We start from the raw sequence: 25,511 nt of genomic DNA, 5'->3' as shown, positions 1-25,511 counted from the left end.
GTGTCTCTTCACAGCAATAGAAACCTTAACGAAATCAACTGGAAAAGAGAAACTGTACATGGCTAAGGAGCACTACAGATCTTGATGTAGAGACAACATCTACATACTACTCCTGACAAGCTAACAGCCGTCGCTCAGTTCTGACAGTTACTTTCTTCTAAGTTTTAAAAATGCAAGCTGACTAGAGCTGTAATCTAACTAAGATCCAGCACTGCTTGGGGCCTATTTCCTCACCTAGGTTCTGTCCATTCCTCGGAGCTACTGTAGGAATTTCATTTCTCTTTTCATGCCTGTGAGGTGCTGATGCTTATGTGTGGAAGTTCTGTTGCTTGATGTTTATTTACAGCTGTTAAATCCCCTTGATGAAATGGCCTGTTTTTCTCTGCATGCTGTGCCCCTCGCTTTGCCCGCGGATCCCACCTTATCTAGTGTCAGCACAAACCATTCTTGGTTTTCTAGCCTTTAATTTCATCCATGTTATTGCTGAAAAAAAAAATTATCTTACTGGCAAAGTTCTATGTGTCTCCCAAGAATCTCTATAAAGTCTCAATATGCAGTCTGTATATAAAATATGTAGCTTAATCTCTTAGATTATATTTTGAAATTGTCTATTTCAAGCCTAAAATTATACAAATGTCAATATCCTTGCATACAGCCTAAAAATAAACAATTCAGTAAGCGTCCAACAAACAGATCTCTACCGTCAGAAAAATGATTTGTTTTTGCTTTTTTCTTCCCCTATTAGATAATACAAAATATACAAAGTCATCATTTCATGTGTTTTGAGGGGGTTGCTCTAGAAAACAAACTTCACTCTTATGGTATGAGGTAAGAGTTGCATTCTAGAAAAGAAAACGAGTAAGTCATACTTATCATATAAAAGCACAAAGAAATTAGCTAGACTAAGCATGGGCGTGAACAACAGAACACAGGATACATTAAGGCAAAACAGGGCAATATATGAACAAGATAAAGACCTTTCTCACGAATCATACAAACTAGCAAGAATGTAAATTCTACCATCAAATTTGTTTTAGTCAAAACTAGGAACCATATTTAAATAAATGAAAAGAAGGCCACTTAGCATAAATGACTAGAGTGTCAGAAGTATTCTTAAGTTTTTTTTACATTTATTGTTGTGTGCTGGAGGGAGGTGCACCCGTGGGTGCTCAGGAGCACATGCATGAGACAGAGGACAGCTTTTAGAATTCCACTCTCTGCTTCTACCATGTGGGTCCTGAGAATCAAGTTCAGGTCATCAGCCTAGGCAGCAAGCACCTTTACCGCTAACACCGCGGTGGACCACGGGGAACTTCTAACACCCTCCTTTCTCACACCGTTCTGACGTCTGCTGTATATCCAAGGAGGAAATACTTACTTCTCTTTAAATCTTTTAATTTATTATTACCGTCTGTGCATTTGGGCTGGGGGGAAGGGCAGATGGTCAAGTCTCTACTTCAGCCTTGCATGAGCGCTAAGGCCTGACCTCAGACCAGCGGCCTGAGAGCAAGAGCTCTTCCCCACGGTTACCTTGCCAACCCAAGTTCTTTTAAACCTTACACAAGCGTTTTTATGGAAATACAGTTTTACATAAAAATAACTAAAACTAAATGAAAGTTAAGACTTCCCTAGTTCTTCCCTAAGAACAAAAATCTCACCCCTCTCCTAAATGTTAGCTCTCCAGCATCTAGCAGTCTAAGCTGGTGTTGATAAAACATTCTGCTTAATGTAGGAACGAAAAAGCTCCCCTCTCAGGGGGACAGGAGCTGCAGTCTGTTCTATCGTCTAAAATGAATCACTTCAGCTTATTGAGTGGATTGAGCTGTTTCCCCTCAGTATCTTTAACACATAAAAACTACACAAAACTAACAAAAATATGGAGACAAAACACACCATTAAGTATTTTAGGCCTTTTTATTTTAATAAATAACTTCAGTTAATAGCATTGTCAAAATTAAAAGGCACTTAAAACAAGGCTGTGACTAGGGTGAGAGCGAGCGCAGCAGGGCAGGCGTTCGGAAGGCGCAGTGGTTGACCTGCTGCTGGGGGGCCCTGCCCAGGCCCTGTAGCCCTGCAAGCAGCAGGACAGCTTAGAGTGTTTGTGAAGAAGGCAAATGAACAGCCAAGTAAACAAAAATGATAAAAAGTCTTAACCCCAAATTGCAAACAGACACATGAAAAGATTAAAGGAAGTGAAAAAAGAGCACCAGGAATTAAACAGAACAGTAAAGTAAAATAAACTCATATAAAGGTTCCTGTTCAGCAAATGCTATGAAAGTTATGGCCTTTATGTGAATAGTGCTAAGTCAGGGACTCTTTAGCTGAAAAGTTCCCAGGATTTTTATCCAAGCTTGGATTTATAAAGAGAAGGCGTCAGAGTTACGGGATCAAGTAACTCTGAATGGCACACAGGTTTTAAAGCTAAGTTCTTCCTTCCACCTCTCTGAATTTTCCCAATGGCCTTTGTAAAACAACTGTGTCAAAGTGATTTAACTGGAAACTGCCAGCACACGTCTTTCAGATGCAGCACTGGGCATGCCCAGTGGGCAGCAGCAGGCCAAAGCAGCCGGCAGCCAGCCTGCACTCTGCTGGCAATCAGTGGCGGTGCAGACACGGGTGATGCAGCTGCTCCAACTCTGCCCTGCATTGCCCAGCAGTGCCACTGAATCCAGTAAGAGCTTGATTCCAATGATCTGGGAGGAAGGGTTAAAAAGGCACACTGTGACCTCAGCTGACAAGGATAAAGATCCTTTCTCAAGTCTTCTGTCAGTCCCTGGCATGGATTATAACATTATTTTCAAAATAATAAAAAAATTAAAAATTATACATATTGTACATTTCCCAAACCTGCATGTGAACAAACCCCTGGCCACGGAGCCCCAAAGCTACCCTACGTGACTAAGACGATGCTGCTGTGAGCTCGGCGTTGTGGAATCAGCCTGAGCAGGGCTCATTTTCCCTCATACTTCGGATTGACCACAGTTGTCACGGCACTCTTGTAAATAGGATTTTCACCCTAAAACAAACAAAAACCACCAGTTACTCTCTAAAAATCAGTGTTCCAAAACAAGATTAAAAGCTGCAGTTTTCTTAAGAAGCCTCCAGTGTCCAGCGTCTGACAGCGGTGAAGAGGACACCCTGCCCCGCAGACTCGGGCTACTGGAACGCTGCACCGACTCCAGTTCATCACCCCTGGAGAGCTGCCTCACAAACGGCCTCACAGCCTCCACAGCCGCCCTGACGGTCGGTACCCAGCTTAAAGCAGCACTTGGACCTAATGCATAGGAGTACTTGATAAAATGGGGTGGCTAACTTTGTCCCCAGAGAAGGAACTGTGTTCCTGGAATCTTCTATGGACTGACTGATTTAGTGTTCTGGGTATGTTTGTCAGTATCACCCACGGTACTGTGCAAAAATATGCCTAGAATATTAATTACCATTCTTCAATAGCCTAAGGGTGATGCTGATCACAGTTCTAGTCTTGAGTGAAGGCCACTGAGGTTTCGGCAAGTGACTCAAAGCCACAAACATTTCTCAAGATTGAAAAATATACTGACTGTGGAGTTTTAAGCAGAACAATAACAAGTACAGTACGGTGTGTGAAGATATGAAGTAAGGTGATCTGACTGCATTCACAATAGAAATGTAAATAACATGAGAACAGTACCAGAAAGGGAGATTCACATGAGAAGTTTTGGAATGCATCCAAAGGGAAAATGACTACAAATAAATTATTGAAAAACAAATTTATACAAAGCAAAGGTACAGAGCAAAGAATGCCATATCTAGGCAGAGATGCATAGAGTTCATACAACATACATAAATATGTTCTGAGGTGTTGGGAATGGAGCAGAGACAAGAGAGAAAGGCAGTGTGGACTCAGCCCTGAGGGCAAGGTCAGCATCTCCCTAGATGCAGCAGCTACGTGAATGCAGTCAGATCAGAACCACACAGGTGATCACTTACTCCCACCCCTCAAAACACAACTTTTCTGAGCACGGAGGATCTATGCTGGGATGCTGGTTAGCTTTGGTTAACTTGACACAAACTGAAGTCTCCCTGGGAGAGGGAATCTTAGTTAAGGAATTGCCTCCATTAATCTGGCCTGTGGCCATGTCCTTGGGGCATTTTCATGATTGCTAATTGGGCCCAGCCCACTGTGGAAGGTGCCACCCCTGCGCAACTTGGCCTGGGCTGTATTAGAAAGGAAGCCAGGGGAGTTATGCCAGGGATTAGAAAGGAAGCCGGGGGAGTTATGCCAGGGCACAGCAGTAAGGATTTCTCTGGGGTCTTGGCTTCGGTTCCTGTCTCCAGGTTCCTGTCTCCAGGTTCCTGCTCTGGCTTCCCTTGATGGTGGATGGGATGTAACCTGTAGGCCAAATAAACCCTTTTGTTTCTCCAAGGTGCTTTAGGTCAGTGTTTATTACAGCAGCAGAATGCAAACCAGAATAGATGGTTAATATCAATGTCAACTAAACTTATGTGGAAGACAGGGTTCAGGCCATATCTGTGGGGTTTATCTTAAGTTAAGGTGAGATGCCCACTGTGGGTAGAATCATTTCCTGAGCTCAAATATCGTATAAAACGAGAAAGTCAGCTGCGCCCCAGCATCTGTCACTCTGCTTTGTGACTCGGATACAATTGACCGAGCTCCAACTGCTGTGACTTCACCAACTGCGACCTGCAGCAAAGGTCTTTTCCGCTGAGCTGCTCGAGTCGGTGCAGTTAATGAGAGAACAGAAAAGTGACACCCGACCCCTCAGACAAAGTCTCTTACACTGATAGCACTGCTCAGAACCTCAGTCCTCCCTCAGCCGCGGCTTCCACCAGGGTGTGACCCTAGAACTGTGTTTTCAAACATACCAGACCTTTACACTGCCATTTAACTGTCTTTGTGTTAATGCACTTAACACGGTCTGGTATTTAGTGCTTAAGAATTAAAAGGGAACAAAACAGAAAGCAAAATATAAAAAAAGAGAAGTTCAATATCTATTATCAAGGAATCTAAAGTAGAAATTATATGATAAAAACTTACCTTTGGAGAATTTGCTTTGCCACACACACACATTTCTATTATTTCAAAGTCTAATCAAACAAAAGTCTAACATGCATGTTAGAGATCAAACTAAACTCACTGTGTGTATTAGGCATCAGTTTAAATGGAGATGAGCTACAGTAATCCAATTAGTAGTCACTCGGGGTACAGCCCTCGCCCCGAAGCCAAAGCGTATTTATGTCTGTGTGTGGGCGATCCCGGAGTGAGTCCAAAGTGTATTTATGTCTGTGTGTAGGCGACCCCTGGAGTGAGTCCCTCTGTGTCCACGAGGAACAGCTGACAGTGGTGGCTGGAAGTGCTTATGTGCACAGTATCTGAGGTGTGCAATGCGGACTGGGAGGCATATAAAACTGCCAGGGAAGGACAGTGTCCCGACATGACGGTTTTATATGCTCACATAATTACAGTGTCTGCTAACAGTGTAATTAATTTGTGGGAAACCTTGGTCACTTATCACAAAAATGTTTTTGTATAATTTTTTTCTGACTTATTGACTCTCATTAATTTTTATTAATTCCTAAAAATTTTTATTAAGAAAACATCTTAGGATAATCTATAGCCATAAATTTTCTTACATTTCAATATATACGTAAAATTTAAGAAACACTGGCTTTCTTGTTTGAAATACTTATTTTAGTTGAAGAAGGTATACTACAGTCAAAATTAAGTCAAGAATATAAACATTAAGTATAAATAGTAACCACTGATGATTTACACAAAGTGCCATTGAATGTACAGAAAGCACAAACAGTTACCTCAATAAAACAAGTGGAAAATTCTCCTGTGAGAAGTAAGTAACTAAATGAAATTGCTAATGCCTGATAGTTCCCACAAAGGAGAGAAGTGAAACTCCAGTAAGCCCACTAGCTAGTCAGTTTCCCTGCAGTAATTACTCCTGCCAACTACCAGGTGAGAGCAGGAGAGTACATTAAGTTTTCAGACATACGTGAACTCAACAAAAACTTTCTACAACAAACTAGACCTTAAATAGAACCCTGGCAGCAAAAGAGATCCAGCAAGTCATGATATCTAGTATTGTTATTTCCTGTGTCTCTTAAACAAGAAATATTCCCGTATTTGGAGCTTTCTGCAAGTCAATTTTCATTATCGACTGATTCATGACTGAGTAATTACAGGGCTGCGGGTGGAACTGCAGCCTCCCACAGTGCAGAGGTTCACTAACCAAGTAGACACAACAGCAGTACTACTTCTTCTATGCAGTAACACCCTCCTAAAGAATGTATATGAGCACTTTGTTTGCACATTCGACTTTGTGTGAGAAGAGGGCATCAGATCCCACTACAGACAGTTGGGAGCCACCATGTGGTGGTTGGGAATTGAACTCAGGACTTCTGGAAGAGCAGAGGTCTTAAGTGTGAGCCATCTCTCCAGCCCAAGGCGAGTTTTTAAAGAGGCAAAAACAGGTGTATTAATTGAGCTCAAGCCCTGCTTGGTCTACACAGCAAAACCAGGGCTACACACTAAGATCTTGTCTCAAGCAAAAATAAGCAACAAAAATTTTTAGTTTTAAACTTGAAAGTAAGAACCATTTAATAACTAACACAAAATAGTATTCTGCTTCTCAGTGGAATACTCACATAATAAAAAACTAGAAAAGTCTCAGAATCTTTCTAGGGTGGGCAATATGAATTCTAACTGTGAACCACACAAACACCATACTATGGTTTTGCCATTTTGATTTCACACTCAATTCACTATTCAATTCAGAAGGTGGTTCCTTATGTCACGACAATCTAACACAGGACAGCAGTCCCACTGCGTCCACAGCCACCCCAGCAGCACTACCTCCCTGCAGACCTGTGAGAAGAACAGCCTCAAGGAGGTGACAGAGCTGGGGGCTCCGCTCACTGAGCAGGGCCAAGGCCAGCGAGGGCTGAGGGCTGCCAGAGTGTGAAGCAGTCTCTCCTCGCCACCACACAGGGCTGCTCTACACCCAACTGTTTGCAAAGTCCTTCCACGCACTAAGTTAACATATGAGAGAGCCACAGGAAGCCACATAAATAAAGCCAAACAAAACAGCCTTAGTGCTGAGAAACACACAGGGTGCAGTAAAAAAAGACAGAAGTTCACATGCAAGGATAGAAAGAGAAAGGAAATACGAACGGCAACTCAGAGAGCAGCTTTACGTCCATAGTTTGGATTCTTGAAATTATTAATAGGACTCTTGTAAATCGGATTTTCTTGCTAAAGTGAAAGAAACAGTTTCTAGTGATTTCATCAGAAAGAAAATTGTATGTATAGTGTATAAACACCATAACATGAAATCCTATTTCTATTCCAATCCAATTCTGAGATTGCTAAATTTAAAAAAAAAAAAACAAACCCAACCTAACTATAGTAAAAGGCACATGACTACTTGCATTTACAATTTAAGAATGCTGACTGAAGACATCAACTTTTTCTTGTGTCAAAATGTGAATACATAAGAGCCAACACTTAGCCAACCACCCGGCTCTAATCCAAAAGCACTGAAACTAGGCAGAGCCTGTGTCTCTGTTAAGCAAGTTTTACGGAGGTCAGGCCAAGTATTTCCAAATGCACAAACACAGCTGATACAGGACTCGTCCCACAAGGGCCCCGGGTACCCCGCCTTCTGGTCAGCCCTCCTATCACTCTAGTCTGAACCACTGATCTGGTTATGGTACCCAGAAGTCACATGAAGAGAATCATACTGGGGGGGGGGGGGTCTTTCTGTAGTGTAGCCTGAGACACTGTTGATATCATTTAAGACTCTACAGTAGACAAATGAGCAGAGCACACTTAGAAAGAAAAACACTAGCCACAATATATGCAGAATATGGATCCTCATAAATGGTCTACTGCAACCAGAGGCTTCTGGTTTCCAGCAAATGCAAATTCTAGAATAATGAACTTTAGGGAATGAAATAGTTAAATTGGACTTTAAAGGTCAGTCTCACCAGTAAAGCTACATATACTTCACTACATATACATCTTCTCAGTAGATGTTTCGTAGCTTACCGTGTCCCACTTGGCATTCATTTTCTCCTTTTCAAATTTAGCAAATTCCCTTCTGTCATGGATTATCATTAGAAGCTTCCAAATCAGCAGCAAGGCCAGGCCAATGAGAACAATCCCAGCAACCACACCTGCTACGATCGGGATGATGTCGGGACCGGTAGGACAGTCTGCAGATGAAAAGGTTACTGTGAGCATCCAAGGACTGAGAACACACAAAGGTCACAAGACCACGCAGAGCTGGGTGGGACCTTACAGAATCAATAGTACTAGAAACTCGCACTATCCCAAAACCTATCTAAAACCTGCTAGGTTCTAGGCCAGGTAATGTGATAGGTACCTTTAATCCCAAAAGAACCTCTATGAGTTTGAGACCAGCCTGATCTACATAATGAGACCCTGCCTCAAACAAACAAACAAAAAAAGCTACTAGGTTCTAGGTTCTAACCAGGTAGCTTACAAAACTGCAGGAAATACAATCAATAGGCCATTTATTTGGGGGTTACAGAACATATTTCTTTAAAGACTGAAAATTTTAAAAAATGCTAACAGCATCAGAAATAATGAAAAGCTTATATATAATTAAGAACACGATCTTCAAGATTATAAAGTACTAAGCAATGGCAAAAAAAAATACACAAAAGATGGTTGGCAGTCAGGCATGGCAGTATAGGCCCAACTCACGGGCAGAGGCTGTAAGACTGTCACAACTTCTAAGTCAGCCTGGTCTATGACATGAGTTCCAGGCCAGCCAAGAGCTGTAAGGCAAGACTGTCCCAAAACCAAACAAAAAGAGTGATGTAACTGGAGAAATTCCTTATGTGCATGGATAAAGGTGCCTGGCACCAACCCTTCCCACCACACATACACTTTTAATGCAATTGGTTAATTTTTAAAAAGGCTTTATCCAGATGCATTTTTTTCCCTCAAATTGATCTGCACTCTGGTGTGATGTCAAAGTAGTGTCACGACCACTGCAGAAATCAGCAAGCCCTTCCTTTATCAACACCCTGGGGACACTCAGCGCAGAAAACATAAAACATCAAAGACCACAAGATGGCGCAGTGGGCAACGGTGCCTGCGACGAGGCTGACAACCTGCTTCACACACAGACACAGACACACAGACACACAGACAGACAGACACACACACACAATAAATACATTTCTTTTATAAAAACTAAAAAATTGGACAATTTCCTGTAATAGACAGATGCTCACCATATATTCTAAAATATGTAGATTAAGGAAAAAAACTAGACACAAATAATAAAGAATGACAAAGGGGGCTGGAGAGATGGCTCAGCAGTTAAGAGCTCTGGCTGCTCTCCCAGAGGTCCTGAGCTCAGTTCCCAGCGACCACATGGTGGCTCACAGCCATCTGTAAGGATCTGGTGCCCTCTTCTAGCAGGCATACAGACAGACAGAACACTGGGAACATAATAAATAGATCTTAAAAAAAAAAAAAGACAAAGAATCTACAAAGGCTGTGAAAGGAAAAAAGGTAAAATGTGCTTAATTTGGGGAATTTGAAGAAATTCACATTAATAAAATCTTTAAGAAAACCTCTCCCAATACCTAAAGCTAAATCAAACTCAGACTTAAATATCGTCAATAATGCCGCTGCTATGGACAGATTACTGCTTAGTCTTGAAACGTTCCACTCAGGTAACTGTAAACCTGCCCTCTCTGTTGTTATATAACTAGGCAAGTCCTACTTTAAGCTCTGAGAGAAAAGTTTCCCAGCACAGGCTGAGACATAAGAACCCAGGCTGTTTCTGATGTCAGAGCACAGAAAGACGGCGTCTCCCAGCCGCTGCCTACCTGGAGTCTCCACGACGTGCACGATGGCCTCGCTGTTGCCGTTCACCGAGTAGGTGAAGTAGAACCAGCAGTCATCAATGTCCTTCTCCTTGCAGTGGGTCACGGGGTCCACCTGCACTGGCTGGGGCAGCTTGTCCCTGCTGTCCACCTTAGTGAGGTTGAAGTGGGAGCACTCCTGCGCACACGTGTCCTTCTTCTCTCCTTTGTTGAACGCTCGGCACTGAACACATTCTCTAAGACAGCAATCGGTACACTTAGCATGGATTAAGACAGATTCTGCTTAGAGCACTTCATAGCTAAACTAATGGCCAGGCTGATCTAAGGGCAGCACAAGCTAAGAGGAACTGTGATACTGTGTTCCAGGGAGATCCCCATTTCCAGCATCCTCAGTCAAGCACGGCCACTAAGGCCAAGCACCACCCTGGCTGGCGAAGCTGCAGACAGAGAGTAGGGGACAAGTGAGGCGTTCTCCAGACCCACCCTGGGCCACATGCCCTGGAGGCAAATTACCCAAGAAGCCTCTCACTACCAAAGCTGCTGGCAAGCTCGTGCCCTCCACTGGAGAAGTAAAAACTTCAGTAAAGGCCAGTGCCTGTGAGGCCTGGTAAGACCAGGCCTTATCGAGGGTTTGCCCAACATCTGATTCGCAAACTTTACTTCCCAGTCGGCTTCAGACCTGACGCCCACAGCACAGCTGTGGGTGCTGCACAGTGGATCCTTCTCGTAAAGACACCAACGTGTCTGTGACAAACCTCTAGCACACATGCCCAAGACTACCAACGAGCAAACTACAGACCTGGGGGATATGTGTAACAGTCTAGTCTGAGCCCTTGGTGGTGGTCCAGCAAGGGGAGGCTGAGGCAGAAGGACCCCAAGTTCAAAAACAGCCCATGGTCAATTCTAAACTGTTTATAAATTTTATGAAAAACATTAACAATTCAACATTCTTCAGTGAACAAACTAGCAATTCAGCTCTATAACAAATGTAAGTAAGCCAAATAAAATTTCCAAGTCAATACTAACAGCTGGATTTTTCTTACAAATAAATTACCCATTAACACATTACAAAAAATACTAGTCTCCAAAATGATAAAGAAATAAAGGTGGGGCTGGGAAGGTGGCTCATTTAGTAAGATGAATGCCTCACAAGCATGATGGTCAGAGTGCAGATCACCAGAACACACGTAAAAGGCCAGGCATGTAATCCCAGAGCTGGGTAAGAGCCAGTGGGATTCCTGTCCTAGCCTATGCGGGAAAGTTACAGGTCAATGAAAACCTTGCATAGACAAAGGTAGAAGGTTCAGAGAACAACAACCAAGGTCATCTGATTTCCATGCACATACACACACATGCAAGGATGTACACACACCTCCACAGCATAAAACTCAAGTACCGACATCACACATTAACTATGTAAAGTAACACAACAACTTAAGTGGCAAACATGCAAACAGAACACTGCATACAGAATAAATAAATTAAAAAAGAATTTTTAGGTCATAAAAAATGAGATACATAAAAAGCAGCAAATACTCTCCTTGAAGTGTAAGGTCTCAGCACTCTCCTTGGGTTCGAGGGTCTAACAATGGATACTGGGGTCAGCACAGTGAGTTAACTCCGTGAAGCAGCCAGGCAGTACTTACTTATGCTCTGCACAGACGCCAAGGCAGGTCTGACACGTCTCGCAGGTTGGCCCTTGAAACTTGGGATCTGTACACTTACAGGCACCACACTCACAGGTGCCCCGGCCGTTGCAGATCTGACCATTTGTTGCTACACATGGAGCAGTGTCCAAGGAACAGTCACACGCACTGCCCGTGTAATTGGGAAAGCATTCACACACGCGACACCTGCAAACACCGTTTCCTAAAAAACAGAAAAATATTTCTCACAACAATGGTAAAATGGGCGATGGCAGCAATTATTCACACGTCAAAACCAAACCACAAAACAGACGAGAGCTGGTCTTGTGGAAGGCCTGTCCGCAGGTGACCCGAGACACCTGACCTCACCGGAGGACCTGCCCAGCAGAGCACCTGCATTGCGGAGCACCTGCCCAGCGGAGCACCTGCCCTGCGGAGCACCTGCCCAGCGGAGCACCTGCCCTGCGGAGCACCTGCCCAGTGGAGCACCTGCCCAGCGGAGCACCTGCACTGCGGAGCACCTGCACTGCGGAGCACCTGTCCAGCGGAGCACCTGCCCAGCGGAGCATCTGCACTGCGGAGCACGGCTGGGGCTTACTCACCTCCACAAATTAAGCCGTTGGATCGGTCACAGTTGAAGTTATCGCACTCGCAGAACTTGCCAGAGTAAATTTCGTTGGTATTATCTCTCTTCCTACACACGCACTGTCCGCAGACACACTCCCCATTGTTGCTGCAGATCTCTGAGCTGTTCTCCTTCCTGCAGTAAGCGTCCATGTCTTCGCTGTTCACTTCGTCTGTGCTGCACTCACAGTGCCTCCCCACACGCCCCTCATTGCACCTGTCAAAGACCCGAACAGTCCATAAACAAAAGGTGCATAAAGCAGTCTCCTCACACCAGCAAACTATCAGCTAGGGATGCCCACCCTGCACTCTCTCAGATGAGAGAAGTGCATGTGTTTACACACGCACACATATGCACATATGCAGCAGCAACACAAGTTCTTATGGAACAAGCAGTGGCCTCGGGGAAATTCATCTTCAGCAAGGAACCATTGTGACCAAAATGAAAACATTCTAGCAACAAAATAAACAAATCCCAGCACTCAGGAGGCGGTGGCAGGTGGATTTCTGTGAACTGGAGGCCAGCCTGTCCTACAGCGTGAATTCCAGGGCAGGTTCCAAAGCTACAGAGAGAAATCGGCCTCAAAAACAAACAAACAAAGCATCTGGGAAAGTAAAACAAATTCATTTTTCAAGAAGGATTCTCAGCCCGGCGGTGGTGGCGCACGCCTTTAATCCCAGCACTGGAGAGGCAGAGGCAGGTGGATCTCTGTGAGTTCGAGGCCAGCCTAATCTACAGAGCAAGTTCCAGAACAGCCAGAACCCTGTATGAAAAGCAGCCCCCGCCAGAAAAACAAACAAAAAGAAAAACCTAAAAATTAATGGTAAACATAGCTGTTTACTTTTCTTTGGGCCAATAATCAAAACCACAGTTGTCTGGGACTGACATTTAGATTTAAAAGTTCTATTATTTTAAAGAAAAGGCAGTTTAGTTTTCAGTTTTTATATGGCTCAGGGGGTAAAGGTGCTTGCCACCAAACCTGACAGCCTGAATTCAGTGCCTGGGATTTTACATGGTAGATGGAGAACGAACTCCCAATTGTCCTCACCTCCACAAGCCTGCCATGGCACATGGGTATACATACACACACACACACACACACACACACACACACACACACAAATAAATAAATAAATAAATGTAAACTTTAGTGCTGTTTTCTCTTTATCCCAGACAAACAAAATTAATCCAGTACAGGAAAGCACTGCTTTCTCTTGCTAACTAATTCATAAATAAAACTGTCAGTTAACACTGGGAGCTGGGGCTTCTACCTATAACCCAAGTACTGAGGCAGCAGGATCATAAACCTGGGGTCATCCTAGGTTACAAAGCAAGACCCTTTCTCAAAGTAAAACAAAATGCAAAATAAAATCATCACTATCAGTTTGACAGTTTCTACGAAACAGGTCTCCATCTACTTCTTTCTCCCCAGACATCTCTGCTGCAGAGAGCTGGAGTGCTGTCAGGAGAGCAGTCTCTGTAAGGCTGCCGAGAGTCTGCGCTCGCTGCTTACCTAGCTAAAGTTCCACCGTGGAGTATTAGCAGAGAGAGCTCAGAGTATGTGAGCAAGTCACAGAGCAGAGGACTTATGATTTTATTCTCTACGGGCGTTCCCAGCAAAGCTGCCTGGAATTGCCTGCCCCACCGCGACCAGGCTACACTCACCTGCAGGCTCCACACTCAAACGTCCCGTTCCCCTCATGGCACTTGGGGCTCGCCGGAATGCCGTGGCTTTGGCAATTGCACTTACAGATGAACTCAAGCACGACCTCTACTTCTTCAGTGAAGCCCAGAGGCTTAATTTTAATGGTTTCAGACTCCTTATTTGGACATTTATTTGCAGTTATGCTTATTTCAAATTGAACCTTAAAGGGAAAAAAATAGATTAACAAACTTAATAAACATAAAAAATATTTCAAAAGCTATTCATTTGATGCTTCTCATTAAATTAATTTTTACTTTTTAAGATTTATTTATTTTATGTGTATGGTGTTTTGCCTGCATGCATGTCTCGGCACCAAGTGCAAGCAGTGCCCACGGGGGTCAGAAGAGGAAGCACCCTGGAAGCCCCATGACCATATGGCCACTGGATATCAAACCCAGCCAGGGCTTCTGCAAGAGCAACCAATGCTCTTACTAACCACTGAACCATCTCTCCAGCCCCGAAATTAAACTTCTTTACACATGCTGTTTCTTTTTCACAGAAAACACTCATAGAGCATACCTCATCTCCAATGGAAATATTGGAACACTTTCGTCCATTTTCTCCTGTCCCGTTCACTCCGTTCTTGCAGTAGGATTTGTAATTTATTGTTACTCCTTCCGGCAATTTGCTGTTTTCCAGAATGACTTCTGAAGAAAGGGACTAAGAGAAAGATTAACCATGAACAGGGAAGTAAAATAAAATATGACTTGAACACACACACACACACACACACACACACACACACACACACAAAATGAATGAAATGAGATGTTATGAAAACACTATCATTTCAATACAATTAATTCACAGGGTGTTAGAAAATCTAAAGCAACTCTAAAAAGGGTTCAACCTTCAAAACAATGAATGTAAAAGTGTTTCTTTTTATTATTATTCAGCTAAAAGGCTAATGACCTCACAGCAAGCAGCCTGATTGTGAGGAATCCTAAGAACACAGAACTGACGCTTGCTGTCCCAGTGTCGCACCGCACCCACAGGCCTCCTCTGGTCTACCCCTCCCAGCTAACCAGAGATCAGAGCAATAGGGCACACAAGTTTACTGGGACCACTGGCATCTGGTCACCTCCTAAACACTCCCTAGAGTCTGAAGAACTGGAATTTAGCTCGATAGCCAGCACTGCCCAGCAGCCACAAGGTTCTGGGCTTGGTTCTCAGCACTGACAAGGATAAACTACGGGGACAGCCGACAGGCAGAGTCCAGCCAGTGGTCTTTAGAAGAGCAGACACCTCAGAACAGTGACCAGTGAGGAAACAGTCTGTCAGGGCAGACACAGGCTGGAAGGGGAGGATGTGAAACTATTACAATCTGTTGTCTTTGCCAAACCCCTCCGAGCCAAAGTCTTTCCAAAATGTCTGGGACTCCAGGCACAAAAGCCAGGCATGATGAGCACACCTGGGAGGTGGAGGCAGGAAATCACAAGTTCAGATCCTGGGCTATACTGAGAAGGCAAAGCACCCTGGCCCACAAAAAACACTAGGATGGATCAGAGTGTAGAAGGAGCTTGCCCCCAAGCTCTCACCCTGAGTTTGATGCTAATGCATGTGGTTGAAGGAGAGAACCAACTGCACAAGCTGTCCTGTGTCCTACACACTCTGAAGGTAAAAACTATTTTTAATCTAAATTTAACCTACCAAAGACTAGAGATCTAGGAAACGGTCTACATAGTATATAACAGTCACCATGAAACTGCAGGTGCCCGCGGGTCATTTTAAATGATCACTGGCTGGCACTTACCGGGAATCATCACAAGCATTCTGACTTATGCTCCTGAATGGAGAATTCCACTAGTTTTAGTTCCCAAACGGCATGTTTATTGCCTATGTATGTACATACATCAGAGTGTGTAACTACTACTGAAAAAAAAGTATGTCCTCTGAGTTTGTCTTTTTTTTTTATATTTATTTATTTATTATGTATACAATATTCTGTCTGTGTGTATGTCTGCAGGCCAGAAGAGGGCACCAGACCTCATTACAGATGGTTGTGAGCCACCATGTGGTTGCCGGGAATTGAACTCAGGACCTTTGGAAGAGCAGGCAATGCTCTTAACCACCAAGCCATCTCTCCAGCCCCCCTGAGTTTGTCTTTTGAAGAAGTAAAAAAAATCCTTGTCAGGTATCATTCATCAAAAACGGAGAATCTAGCCAGGCATGGTGGTGCACGCCTTTCATCCCAGCACTTGGGAGGCAGAGGCAGGTGCATCTCTTTGAGTTCAAAGCCAGTTTGGTCTACATAGTGAGATCCCAGACAGCCTGGGCTGCACAGAAAGACCCTGTCTAAGAAAAAAAAATAAAAAATGTCTCTATAAAGGTAACTTTGGGGAAGAGGAAGAAAAGCTGTGTGCATCAAATGTCAGCTGTGCTTCATTCTTGTTCCAACTGGGAGATAAACAGCCTGACAATACAGGAACAAGGGCTTGTAACTACCCATGTGCCTTTATCTAAGCATTACTGCTTGGCTGAAATTATGCTCTCATAAGACTAATGCTCTGCCCTGTCCCTCCAGCTAGATGACGTGTGTGCTTTACTGCGGGCATGGCATGAAGCTGAGCAATGGAAGTGCACTCACATTGTAGGCATCAATGATCAGCTGGATCACGTTACTGGAGTTTCCAGACAGTGTGCCCACTGCAGACTTAGGAATCAAATTCTTCAGTTCCTACAATTAAATATGCAAAACATAAATATTCTTTATTCAATCAATTATAATCCATTGAAAAGCAACAATTATTTTGACACCTTGGGTTTCTATTCTATCATTCAAAGTCAAATCTAAAAAAAGACAACAATCTTAATAATATGAGATTAAAACAAATATAAGTGATCAGGCAGCAATGGCACACGGCTTTAATCCCAGCACTCAGGAGGCAGAGACAGCTGATCTTAGGGAGTTTGAAGCCAGCCTAGTCTATAGAGCAAGTGTCAGAAACGCCAGGGCTACACAGAGAAACCCTGCCTCAAAAAACAAAAACAAAAACAAAAAACCCACAAATAAGCAAACAAACAAACAAAATAAAATGAGAATAAGCAATGTCTGTCAAATTTGGTGTGGCTACGTGGTAGCATTTTCCTATCTAACTCTGCTGCTAATGATAAGCAATGGGAAGATGGAAACCCGCACCCTTTACCTTGTACACAGGCTGGAACTCTTCAGTGACCGCGAAGATCGTCTGGATGTTATTTTCACTGAGCTTCTGGACAAGGTGGGCAATCGAGGGATAATCCTAAGGAATCAAGTAATATAATTTAGTATATAAATACACTGTATGATCATGACAGGTTTTGTTTGGGTCCCCCTCTATTGCCCAGGTTGAACTCCCAACTGCTACTATGACAGTATTTGAGTTGGTATGCATCCATAAACAAATCACTCCCATACACTACTTTCAAGTAAGAGTATCAAACATCAGATATCCAAGAACCGCTGAGTGGGTCACATGCGTATGTTTCTCTCTTTTATACGTTCAAGGACTTCCATACTGTAGAAGCTTCATGATTTATTCTTGTTTATGCTCACTGTGTTGTGCCTGCATGTCTGTCTGTGCAAGGGTGTCAGGGCCCTAAGCTGGAGTTACAGACAAGTGTGAGCTGCCACGCAGGTGCTGGAAATTGAACCTGGGTCCTCTGGATGAGCAGCCAGTGCTGTTAACTGCTAAGCCATTCCTCCAACCCCATTTTAAGACATTTTAGATGCGATACAATCTACGCACATTAAATGTGAAGACAGTGAAATTAAGGAACAAAACTAAAGGCTCCTGTTAGCTAGCACTTAAGGCCAAGATTTACCAACACTGAATTTCTCCTAGACCATAAATGATTTGCCTATATTTACTTTCAATGAGGGCCAGAGTGCAGAATTTTAAGTGCAGAGTGCAGAATTTTAAGTGATATACATAAGATAGAGAGGTAAGCCTAGTGAAATTGCATTTAGAAATATGACCAGGAAGCTGCCAAAGGATGTATGCAAGTGAGGAGCCAGGCAGGTCTCAGCACCCCTGCCACTCACACAGAGCAGCACAATGCCAAAGCTTTGCAAACAGCAATGTAGCTATCCGGGCGGTCAGCAGGGCCCACACTTACCAAAATAAGAAAGCTGCAAACCCACCGTCCCACATGCTCAGTACCAGGTGAGGGCCAAGCACTTACGTAATAATGGCTCATTGTGTAGACGTTGTTTTCCAGGTGACACTGTCCATCGTTTGGCAGAACAATGCCACCAAGTTTCCCGTCTCCAGCAAAGTGAAAGCCAGCGTCCGTAGAAAACACCAGCAGTCGCGTCACATTCCTCCAGCCAATCAGCGACTTGAAGATAGAGAGGTCAATTGTAGACACTGCTCATAGTAACTCAACATAAATCCTTCAGGCTCAAAAGCTGCAACTGCACTTTTCAGCTAATTCTGTATCACTGTCTTTCTTGTCCAGTGCTGCTGCTGAGTGCAGAGCCTCCCTGACTCTCCTCCAGCACTTCGCAGCATCCACAGGACATCTTACGAGCTCGCCAATACTGTGGGTACCGAGTACTGATGAACACACAGGGGACGGCGTCTACACCTCCGGTCCTAGTCCCACCCACCCCGCTGTGCATCCCTGCTGTCTACTATGCCATATATTTCCTTTATGGGCCTCTCCTCTACATTGGCCTTCACGTTTCTGAAACATGCCTTATGCAACTTATGCTATCCTCAAACTTACTACATAGCTGAGGTTGGCCTTGAACTTTTGATTCCCAGGTGCTGAGATTATAGACTTGTGCAACCATGCCTACCTTCCTTATTAGGAAAATCTGTCAAAGAACTTCTCCCACTTTAATTCCCTTCACTCTAGCTCATGAAATCAGTTCCCTTGGTAATTTCACTAGATTATTCAACAAATAATTTAAGTAACATGAAAATCCTCTTCTATTATGGGAAAATTACATTTTTTTCCCTAAATTTAGACTGACTCAACATGTTTGTAAATTCTTTGAAGGTAGAAATTGTTTTTTTCTTTATTTTTTGTTTGTTTGTGTGTTTGAGACAGGGTTTCTCTGTGTAGTCATGGCTGTCCTGGGTTGGCCTCAAAGTTAAAGCGATCCACCTGCCTCTGCCTCCTGAGTGCTGGGATTAAAGGTGTGTGCCACCACTGCCAGACTGAAATTAAGGGTCTTGATTCTGATCATCTTTCAAAGGAGGGTTACCTGCTCCTTTGTCCCTAAATGCAGAGAGACAGCCACAGCAGGGAGGTGGAGTGGGGTAGGTATATGATCAGTTTCATGCTGCTGATCGAAGCTGAGGCACACCAGGAAACGGCTTTTCAGAGAGGGGAACCTGGAATGCTGTGTTTTAAATCACAGCACTCCACAGGCAGTGGTCAGTTACGTGTACGTCACACAGGTCACTGCGATGGCACCTCACCACTGTCCTGGGAGCATCTGCTGCTATCCTCTCCAGTGACACCAAGTCGCTGCCCGCCCTCCACACCACACGGTGCTTTGCTCACTGTCTGGACACCCACACTTCCCCCGTAGACACCATGCACTCCAGACCAGCTTTCCTGACAGAACAACGCTTTCTGCTTTCAGCCTCAGTTCTCATTAAGTTGACGGTCAGGGTGGGAGAGCACCTGTAACCCCAGAACTCAGGTGGCAAAGACAAAAGCATCTCTACAAGGTCAAAGGTGGCCTGGAGTAGACAGCAAGACCAGGTCTCAAAAGAGAAAAAAGAAAAAAAACAAATCAAGAATATTCATGGATCATAAATAGATAGCGGTCCCTAGTCCAACAGAACTAGGCTTTCTATCCCTGAAAACCTTACAATCAAACCACAAACATCTGTTTATACCTTCATCACAGCCTAAGTTGTCATATAGCTCGATCAGGCCTTCGAAAGCTCTCTCCTTCTATTATTAGACTGACGAGCAGAGCACAGCCCTGAGCTGAGGAACATGGTGAGAGGCACGGTTCCTAGTGACACCCCAGACAACATCAGTGACATCTCCAGGACAGAGCCACCGAGTCAGGACACCTCAGCCTCCTCAAAAGCCCAACCACCTCGAGTCTATGCTCCAGTTTCGAAAGAGCAGCATACCGGCCTTTGTTCGTCAGGAGTGAATTCCCTGGCTGGTTGGAGCAGAGCTGCAGTGAGGAGGGACAGCTGAGGAGCAGCAGGCCAGGTGGGAACTTAAAAGACTGACATCAGGTACTCCCCGGGCGATCTCACAATACAGAAGCTAAGGTCATTTTGCTTTTTTCAGTAAAAACCCACGTAAAATAAATCATGGCAGACAATGCTAAGCGTCTCCTGCAGGAACCACTTACTCCACAAACTGCGACCTGCATAATGGCATCAAAGCCCCCTTCCGGAGAGTCCAAGTTTCCAGAGATGCGCTGCTGACCGACAAGCTCGTTGAAAAACTCTCCCCTGTCAGTAAGACTGAGCACATTTTTGTAGCTAAAGGGGCTGGTGCAGTTTTGTTCACTCGTGCAGGGGTTCCTGAGCTTTGCTGGGGTGGTACTAATATACGGCATCACGGTTTTCTCCACGAATGAGCCGAAGCCTAAAGAAAAGAATGCAGAGACCAACAAACTTACAACACCTTTAAACTGATGTTACTTATTTAGGGAGGGCACTCACACAAAAACCCCAGCGCAGAGGTCAGAGGACAACTTGCAGGAGGTTGTTCTGGAGACTGAATTCAATCATCAGGATTGGAGGCAGGGACCTTTACCCACTGAGCCATCTCTCCAACTCTAAACAAACAGTATGGAGGCTGCAGAGACTGCACAGTGGGCAAAAGCTCTTGCTAAGCAGGCATGAGGATTAGTTCAGATCCTAGCACCCAGGTAAAAGGTCAGGTACAGTCACAACACACCTGCACCCCAGCACTGCTGCAGGAAGAGATAAGAAGATCACAGGCCATCAGCCTAGGTTAAGTGATAAACCATGCCTCATGGGACTGAGACAAAAAATGATAAAGACACTCAGCATCCTGCTCCGCAGAAGACCACACGCACACACGCGCACGCACATGCACACATACACACACACGCACGTGAGCACACGCACGCACGCACACAAACATGCACACGCACGCATACACACACGCACACAAAAACGATGCTCCAAACATCCCTACCGATGCGGAAGTCTGAAGTGATCCTCCTCATTTCATTCATCAGATCGGTGCCGAGGCTCTTCACATTCTCCAGATCGTCTTTCATAGAGTAGGACAGATCCATAAGGTAGTAGAGGTCAATGGGGTAGTCTTCAGCCCTTTTGAATTTTAATGTAAACTTCTGTGGTTCTCCTAATTAAACAGATTCAATATTGAAATTAGATAGCCAGTAATCAAACTAAAATTAGAAAAATAATTGAATAAAAAAATAAATTTAATTTACACACTCAATGCTATAGTCCTAAGTGTACAATTTTCACAAAAAAAGAAGTCTGTTACAGGCACACACTTGGTCTCATTTCATTTAACAAACTATTATAACACCAAGACTTAGGGAGGCAAAAATGATAACGGTGATGCCCCCCCACAAGTAACCCACAAGACAAATAATTCTGCTACAGTTTGGATCTGCCCATGTATCAGTACTATCAGGAGGCACTTCAAAGTTTGAAATACAGTGATGTGCCCTGGAGTCTATATGACCTCCTCGCTATAATATCACCTCCTAGATGCCCCATGTGACATATCTATCACCTCACCAGCTCAGTGCAGCAGGCCAGCCCCCTAGCTATAGATCAAACAGCTTTTTCTTATTTCAAGTAGCTACTCCTGTAATCACAAGCTGATTACACACAAGCTTATGAGGAGAACAGAACACCATAAACTTGGGTAGAATGAAAGCACGGCATACTCTAGAGTCCAACAGAAAATCAGGAGTGGAATGTTCCCATGTAAAAAGACATTGCTAAGGTACGGTGGGTAGCAATCTAGTTTACTTTGGAGTTATAAAAGTGAGGCATGGGGTAAAGAGGTGAGGTAGAAACCACAGGAAGATCAGCAGCAGGAGATGAAGAGGGACTGCAGACGAGGAAGGTCAGGGGTGCAGATGTCACACGGCCCTCACCAGCACAGAGCTGAGACAGCTCAGTGGGGGAGCACTGGTCTGAGTTCTATCTCCAGCACACAAAACAAATCATTTACAAACATAGAAGAAGATGAAGGCTTGGGTGGAAGACATTAGAGTGCTTGGATGAAAAACCATTAGTCTTGTCTCCATGGCCTTCTGGCAGGCAGTTGGAGGGGGCGGAGCTAAGCTAAAAAGTCTGTGCCGTTGTAGACTATGAAGAGAAACGCAGAGGGGTGAAGGGAAGAAAGCACAAAAAGGAAACTAGAGGCAACGGATGGAACTGGGAAACACAGCAGTGACGTCATGAGCTCCTGAGTGCCAAGAACAGAGCCTCTTACAGGCACCCCCAGCGCAGAAAGCCGTAGAAGTAATGATGATGTGGGATGGGAGGGTCCAGAGGTGACGAGCGCTGCGGATCTTACAGAGGACTCAGGTTTGCTTCCCAGTGCCCATAAGGTGGCTCACAACCATCCTGATGACTTCTGACCTCAACAGGCACCGGGCACACACATGGTGCACATATATATATTCATACAGGCAAAACAAACACCTAAAAAACGTTTTAAAACAATAGCGATGAAAATAAAACGACAATTTGGGCTGTGCTAATGAGGCCTGCAGGTCTGCAGTCCAAGGTGACGGTGGCGCTCTGCTGGAGAGGCGGGAGTCTGCACTACGGATTTTGCTCCTTGCTATGACCTAACACTGGCACAGCAGCTTAGGAGGAGAAAGATTTATTTTGGTTCAGTTTCAGGGAGGCCACAGAGGCTGGGGCAGGTTTGTCCTCAACAGTAGGACCATGAGGAAGCAGCTCTCCATAGCTTGGCAAATCAGGAAGACAAAGGCCACAGAAACCCACTCTGCCAGCCAAGCCCCACCAGCTGAAGGCTCCACAACCTCCCGAAGCAGCAGTGAGCCTGTGTGGGGCATTTCACATTCAAACCATAGCAGAGTCTACTCCTAGGCCGAAGGTTAGCCGGGCACCAGGAAGAGGATGGAAGGACGACAGGCAGAAAGGGGGCTGTCTACTTCAGACATGGGACAGGCACGGGCACCTATAAAAACTTTAGTGTTTAAGTAGTACTAAACAAGTGCACGCATTAAACTCTGCTTTCACATTCTAAAATTATAGTGACAAATGGACGCTATTATTTTTAAAACTCAGAGTTTGCCGGGCTGTGATGATGGCACACGCCTTTGATCCCAGCACTCAGGAGGCAGAGGCAGGGAGATCTCTGTGAGTATGAGGACAGCCTGGTCTATAGAGAGAATTCTGCGACAGTCAGGGCTACACAGAGAAACTTGTCTCAAACACAAACAAACAAACAAAAAAACCCAGAAACAAACAAACAAACAAACAAACAAACAAACAAAAAATGTTATATCTGCTAAAAATTTAACTTACACCATATCTTCGGGTACCAGCCAGCCAACCTCCAAAAACTGAGCCCTCCAAAGACTGGAGGAAAGACTTGTATAAAGTTCTATGAAAACTCAAGTGGGGATGGAGGTACCTGATCGTAGCTTCAGAAGCAGCTGCTGTGGTTGGATCTGAGTTATGTCCTCTGGCCGGAGCTTCCCTGCCGTTCCTCTGTTGCGGTTGGTGACATTTTTATTTTTCTTTATAGTTTGGGAGCCTCTTGGGTTTTCAATGTCACTTGGTTGGCAGCCCTTCTTTTTTAATGCTTCTAAATCATCACAACGTGCAGAAGTAGGCATTCCTTCTTGTAAAAATGTCTAAAAATATGTAAAATATGACATCAGCAAAAAGTGTAGCAAACATTTTGATATAATTATTATTGCATGTAAATAAGTTACAAAATCATTCATTTCTAGGTTTTAACAAAATTTTCCCTTCATCCATATCATAGCAAGTGCTCTTATACAAAAACAAGTAAAATCAACCCCGGGAAAGTACTATCTTTCTCCAGACTAAGTGCCTATTTTAAAGCCTCATCTTTCAAGTTCAGAGTGTGTCATCACTAACTACATCCTTCGGTTCTCGGCATGCTTCATAGGCCCTCATTGTAGATGAGTCCATACAGCAGCCAGACATTCCTCCAAAACTCTCCCTTATAAATTGTAACATGAGGGCCGGCTTGCTGGGGTATCTGTTCCCGCCCAGTACCCCACAGCCAGCAAGTCCCAGAGAAAATCAACCACACCGAGATCTCTATAAGTTGGGCACCATATGTAGCATGAAGGGGCCTGCTTGTTGGGGTATCTGTCCCGCCCAGTACTCCACAGCCGGCAAGCCCTAATAAAAATCACACACAGGACTCCATAAGATTATAAACTGATTGGCCCATTAGGTCAGGCTACTTATTAGCTCTTATAACATATGTTACCCCATTATCCTTATCTACGTTAGCCACACGGCTTAGTACCTTTCTCAGCTGGGCAGCTTACATCTTTCCTCTCTGGTGGTCTAGGCAGAACTGCGGAGGGAGCTTCCTGCTTTCCAGAATACTCCCAATCTCTTTGCTCCACCTCTACTTCCTGTCTGGCTTTCCTGCCTATACTGCCTGCCTGGCCAATCAGCATTTTATTAAAATATGATTGACAGAATAAAGATAATTCTCCCGCACCAATAAATGTCCTTAGAAGGTCTTCCATGTTATGTCATACTCTTCCCAGCAGAGCAGTAAACAACAGGATGCTTCGAAGAAGCACATTAGCCTAAATACAACCCAACCAATAATGGTCTGTGTGTATGGACAGAAAATATACCACAAATTTACCTGACTGACTGAAACTGGTGGGTTCTGGGAGACAGGGTGGTTTCTCCTGTAGCTGCCCTGGAACTCACTCTGTAGATCAGGTTATCTTTGAACTCAGAGATCTTCCTGTCTCTGCCTCCTGAGTGCATCACTGCCTGGCTGAATTTTTTTTAAATGCTGGCTATTAAATAAGATTTTGTTTTTCTTAATTTTTATTTTATTTGTAAAGGTGTTTTGCCTGCATGTGCATCTCTGCACTGCATGTGAGGACCAGAAGAGGGTGTCACATCCCCTGGTACTGAAGTTACAGAGTGACTGTGAGCCACCATGTGGGTGCTGAGCACAGAGCCTGTATCTTCTGGGAGAGCAGACAGTGCCCCAGATTCTGATATTTTACCTTGACCTCTTTTAAAGGGCCTAATACTCTATGAGTAAATACATAAAAACCAAGGTGGGGACCAGGAGATGATTTAGTGGATAAAGTGCTTGCCACACAAAGAGGAGAACCTCAGTTCTGACCCCTCGCATCCACGTAGCAGGGAACATCTGTAACCGTGGCTCTCAGTAATGGAGGACAGAACAGTGGGTTCTTGGACCCACTGTGGGACCCAGTGCTCAGCCAAGCTAGCTGAAACAGCAAGCTCCAGGTTCAGTAAGAGATCCTGTCACTAAAAAATAAGTCAGAAGGGACTGGAGAGATGGTTCAGTGGTTAAGAGCACTGGCTACTCTTCCAGAGGTCCTGAGTTCAATTACACGGTGGCTCACAACCATCTGTAATGAGATCTAGTGCCCTCTTATGGCATGGAGGAGAAACACTGCATACATAACAGATAACCCTTTTTTTTAAAAAAAAAAAAAAAAGAA

The 25,511-nt window shown here is 44.3% G+C and overlaps 1 protein-coding gene across 2 annotated transcripts in view; it reads right to left on the bottom strand.

Moving 5' to 3' along the window:
* Positions 1-1,895: 1,895 nt before the first annotated feature.
* The window catches only part of Itgb1 (integrin subunit beta 1), a 46,261-nt gene continuing 22,645 nt past the window's right edge, over positions 1,896-25,511 (bottom strand). Inside the window, exons 4-16 of one of the 2 annotated variants that reach the window (XM_085681953.2) lie at positions 23,441-23,663; positions 20,981-21,151; positions 20,163-20,401; positions 18,014-18,169; positions 16,996-17,091; positions 16,437-16,526; positions 14,369-14,509; positions 13,810-14,009; positions 12,122-12,360; positions 11,520-11,742; positions 9,877-10,109; positions 8,057-8,223; positions 1,896-3,016 (exon numbers count right to left, since the gene is read on the bottom strand). In XM_085681953.2, the coding sequence (XP_085538079.1) occupies positions 2,951-3,016; positions 8,057-8,223; positions 9,877-10,109; positions 11,520-11,742; positions 12,122-12,360; positions 13,810-14,009; positions 14,369-14,509; positions 16,437-16,526; positions 16,996-17,091; positions 18,014-18,169; positions 20,163-20,401; positions 20,981-21,151; positions 23,441-23,663 (2,244 nt within the window). In that variant the 3' untranslated portion in view covers positions 1,896-2,950. Of the gene's footprint in view, positions 3,017-7,171; positions 7,262-8,056; positions 8,224-9,876; positions 10,110-11,519; positions 11,743-12,121; positions 12,361-13,809; positions 14,010-14,368; positions 14,510-16,436; positions 16,527-16,995; positions 17,092-18,013; positions 18,170-20,162; positions 20,402-20,980; positions 21,152-23,440; positions 23,664-25,511 lie in introns of those variants that run through there. The other variant, XM_085681952.2, reaches the window with a different exon arrangement.

This window comes from Myodes glareolus, chromosome 22, assembly GCF_982192425.1.
Source record: "Myodes glareolus chromosome 22, mMyoGla1.1, whole genome shotgun sequence".
NCBI lineage: Eukaryota > Metazoa > Chordata > Mammalia > Rodentia > Cricetidae > Myodes > Myodes glareolus.
The sequence above is the reverse complement of the archived record's forward strand: the minus strand, read 5'-3'. Positions and strand labels throughout refer to the sequence as shown.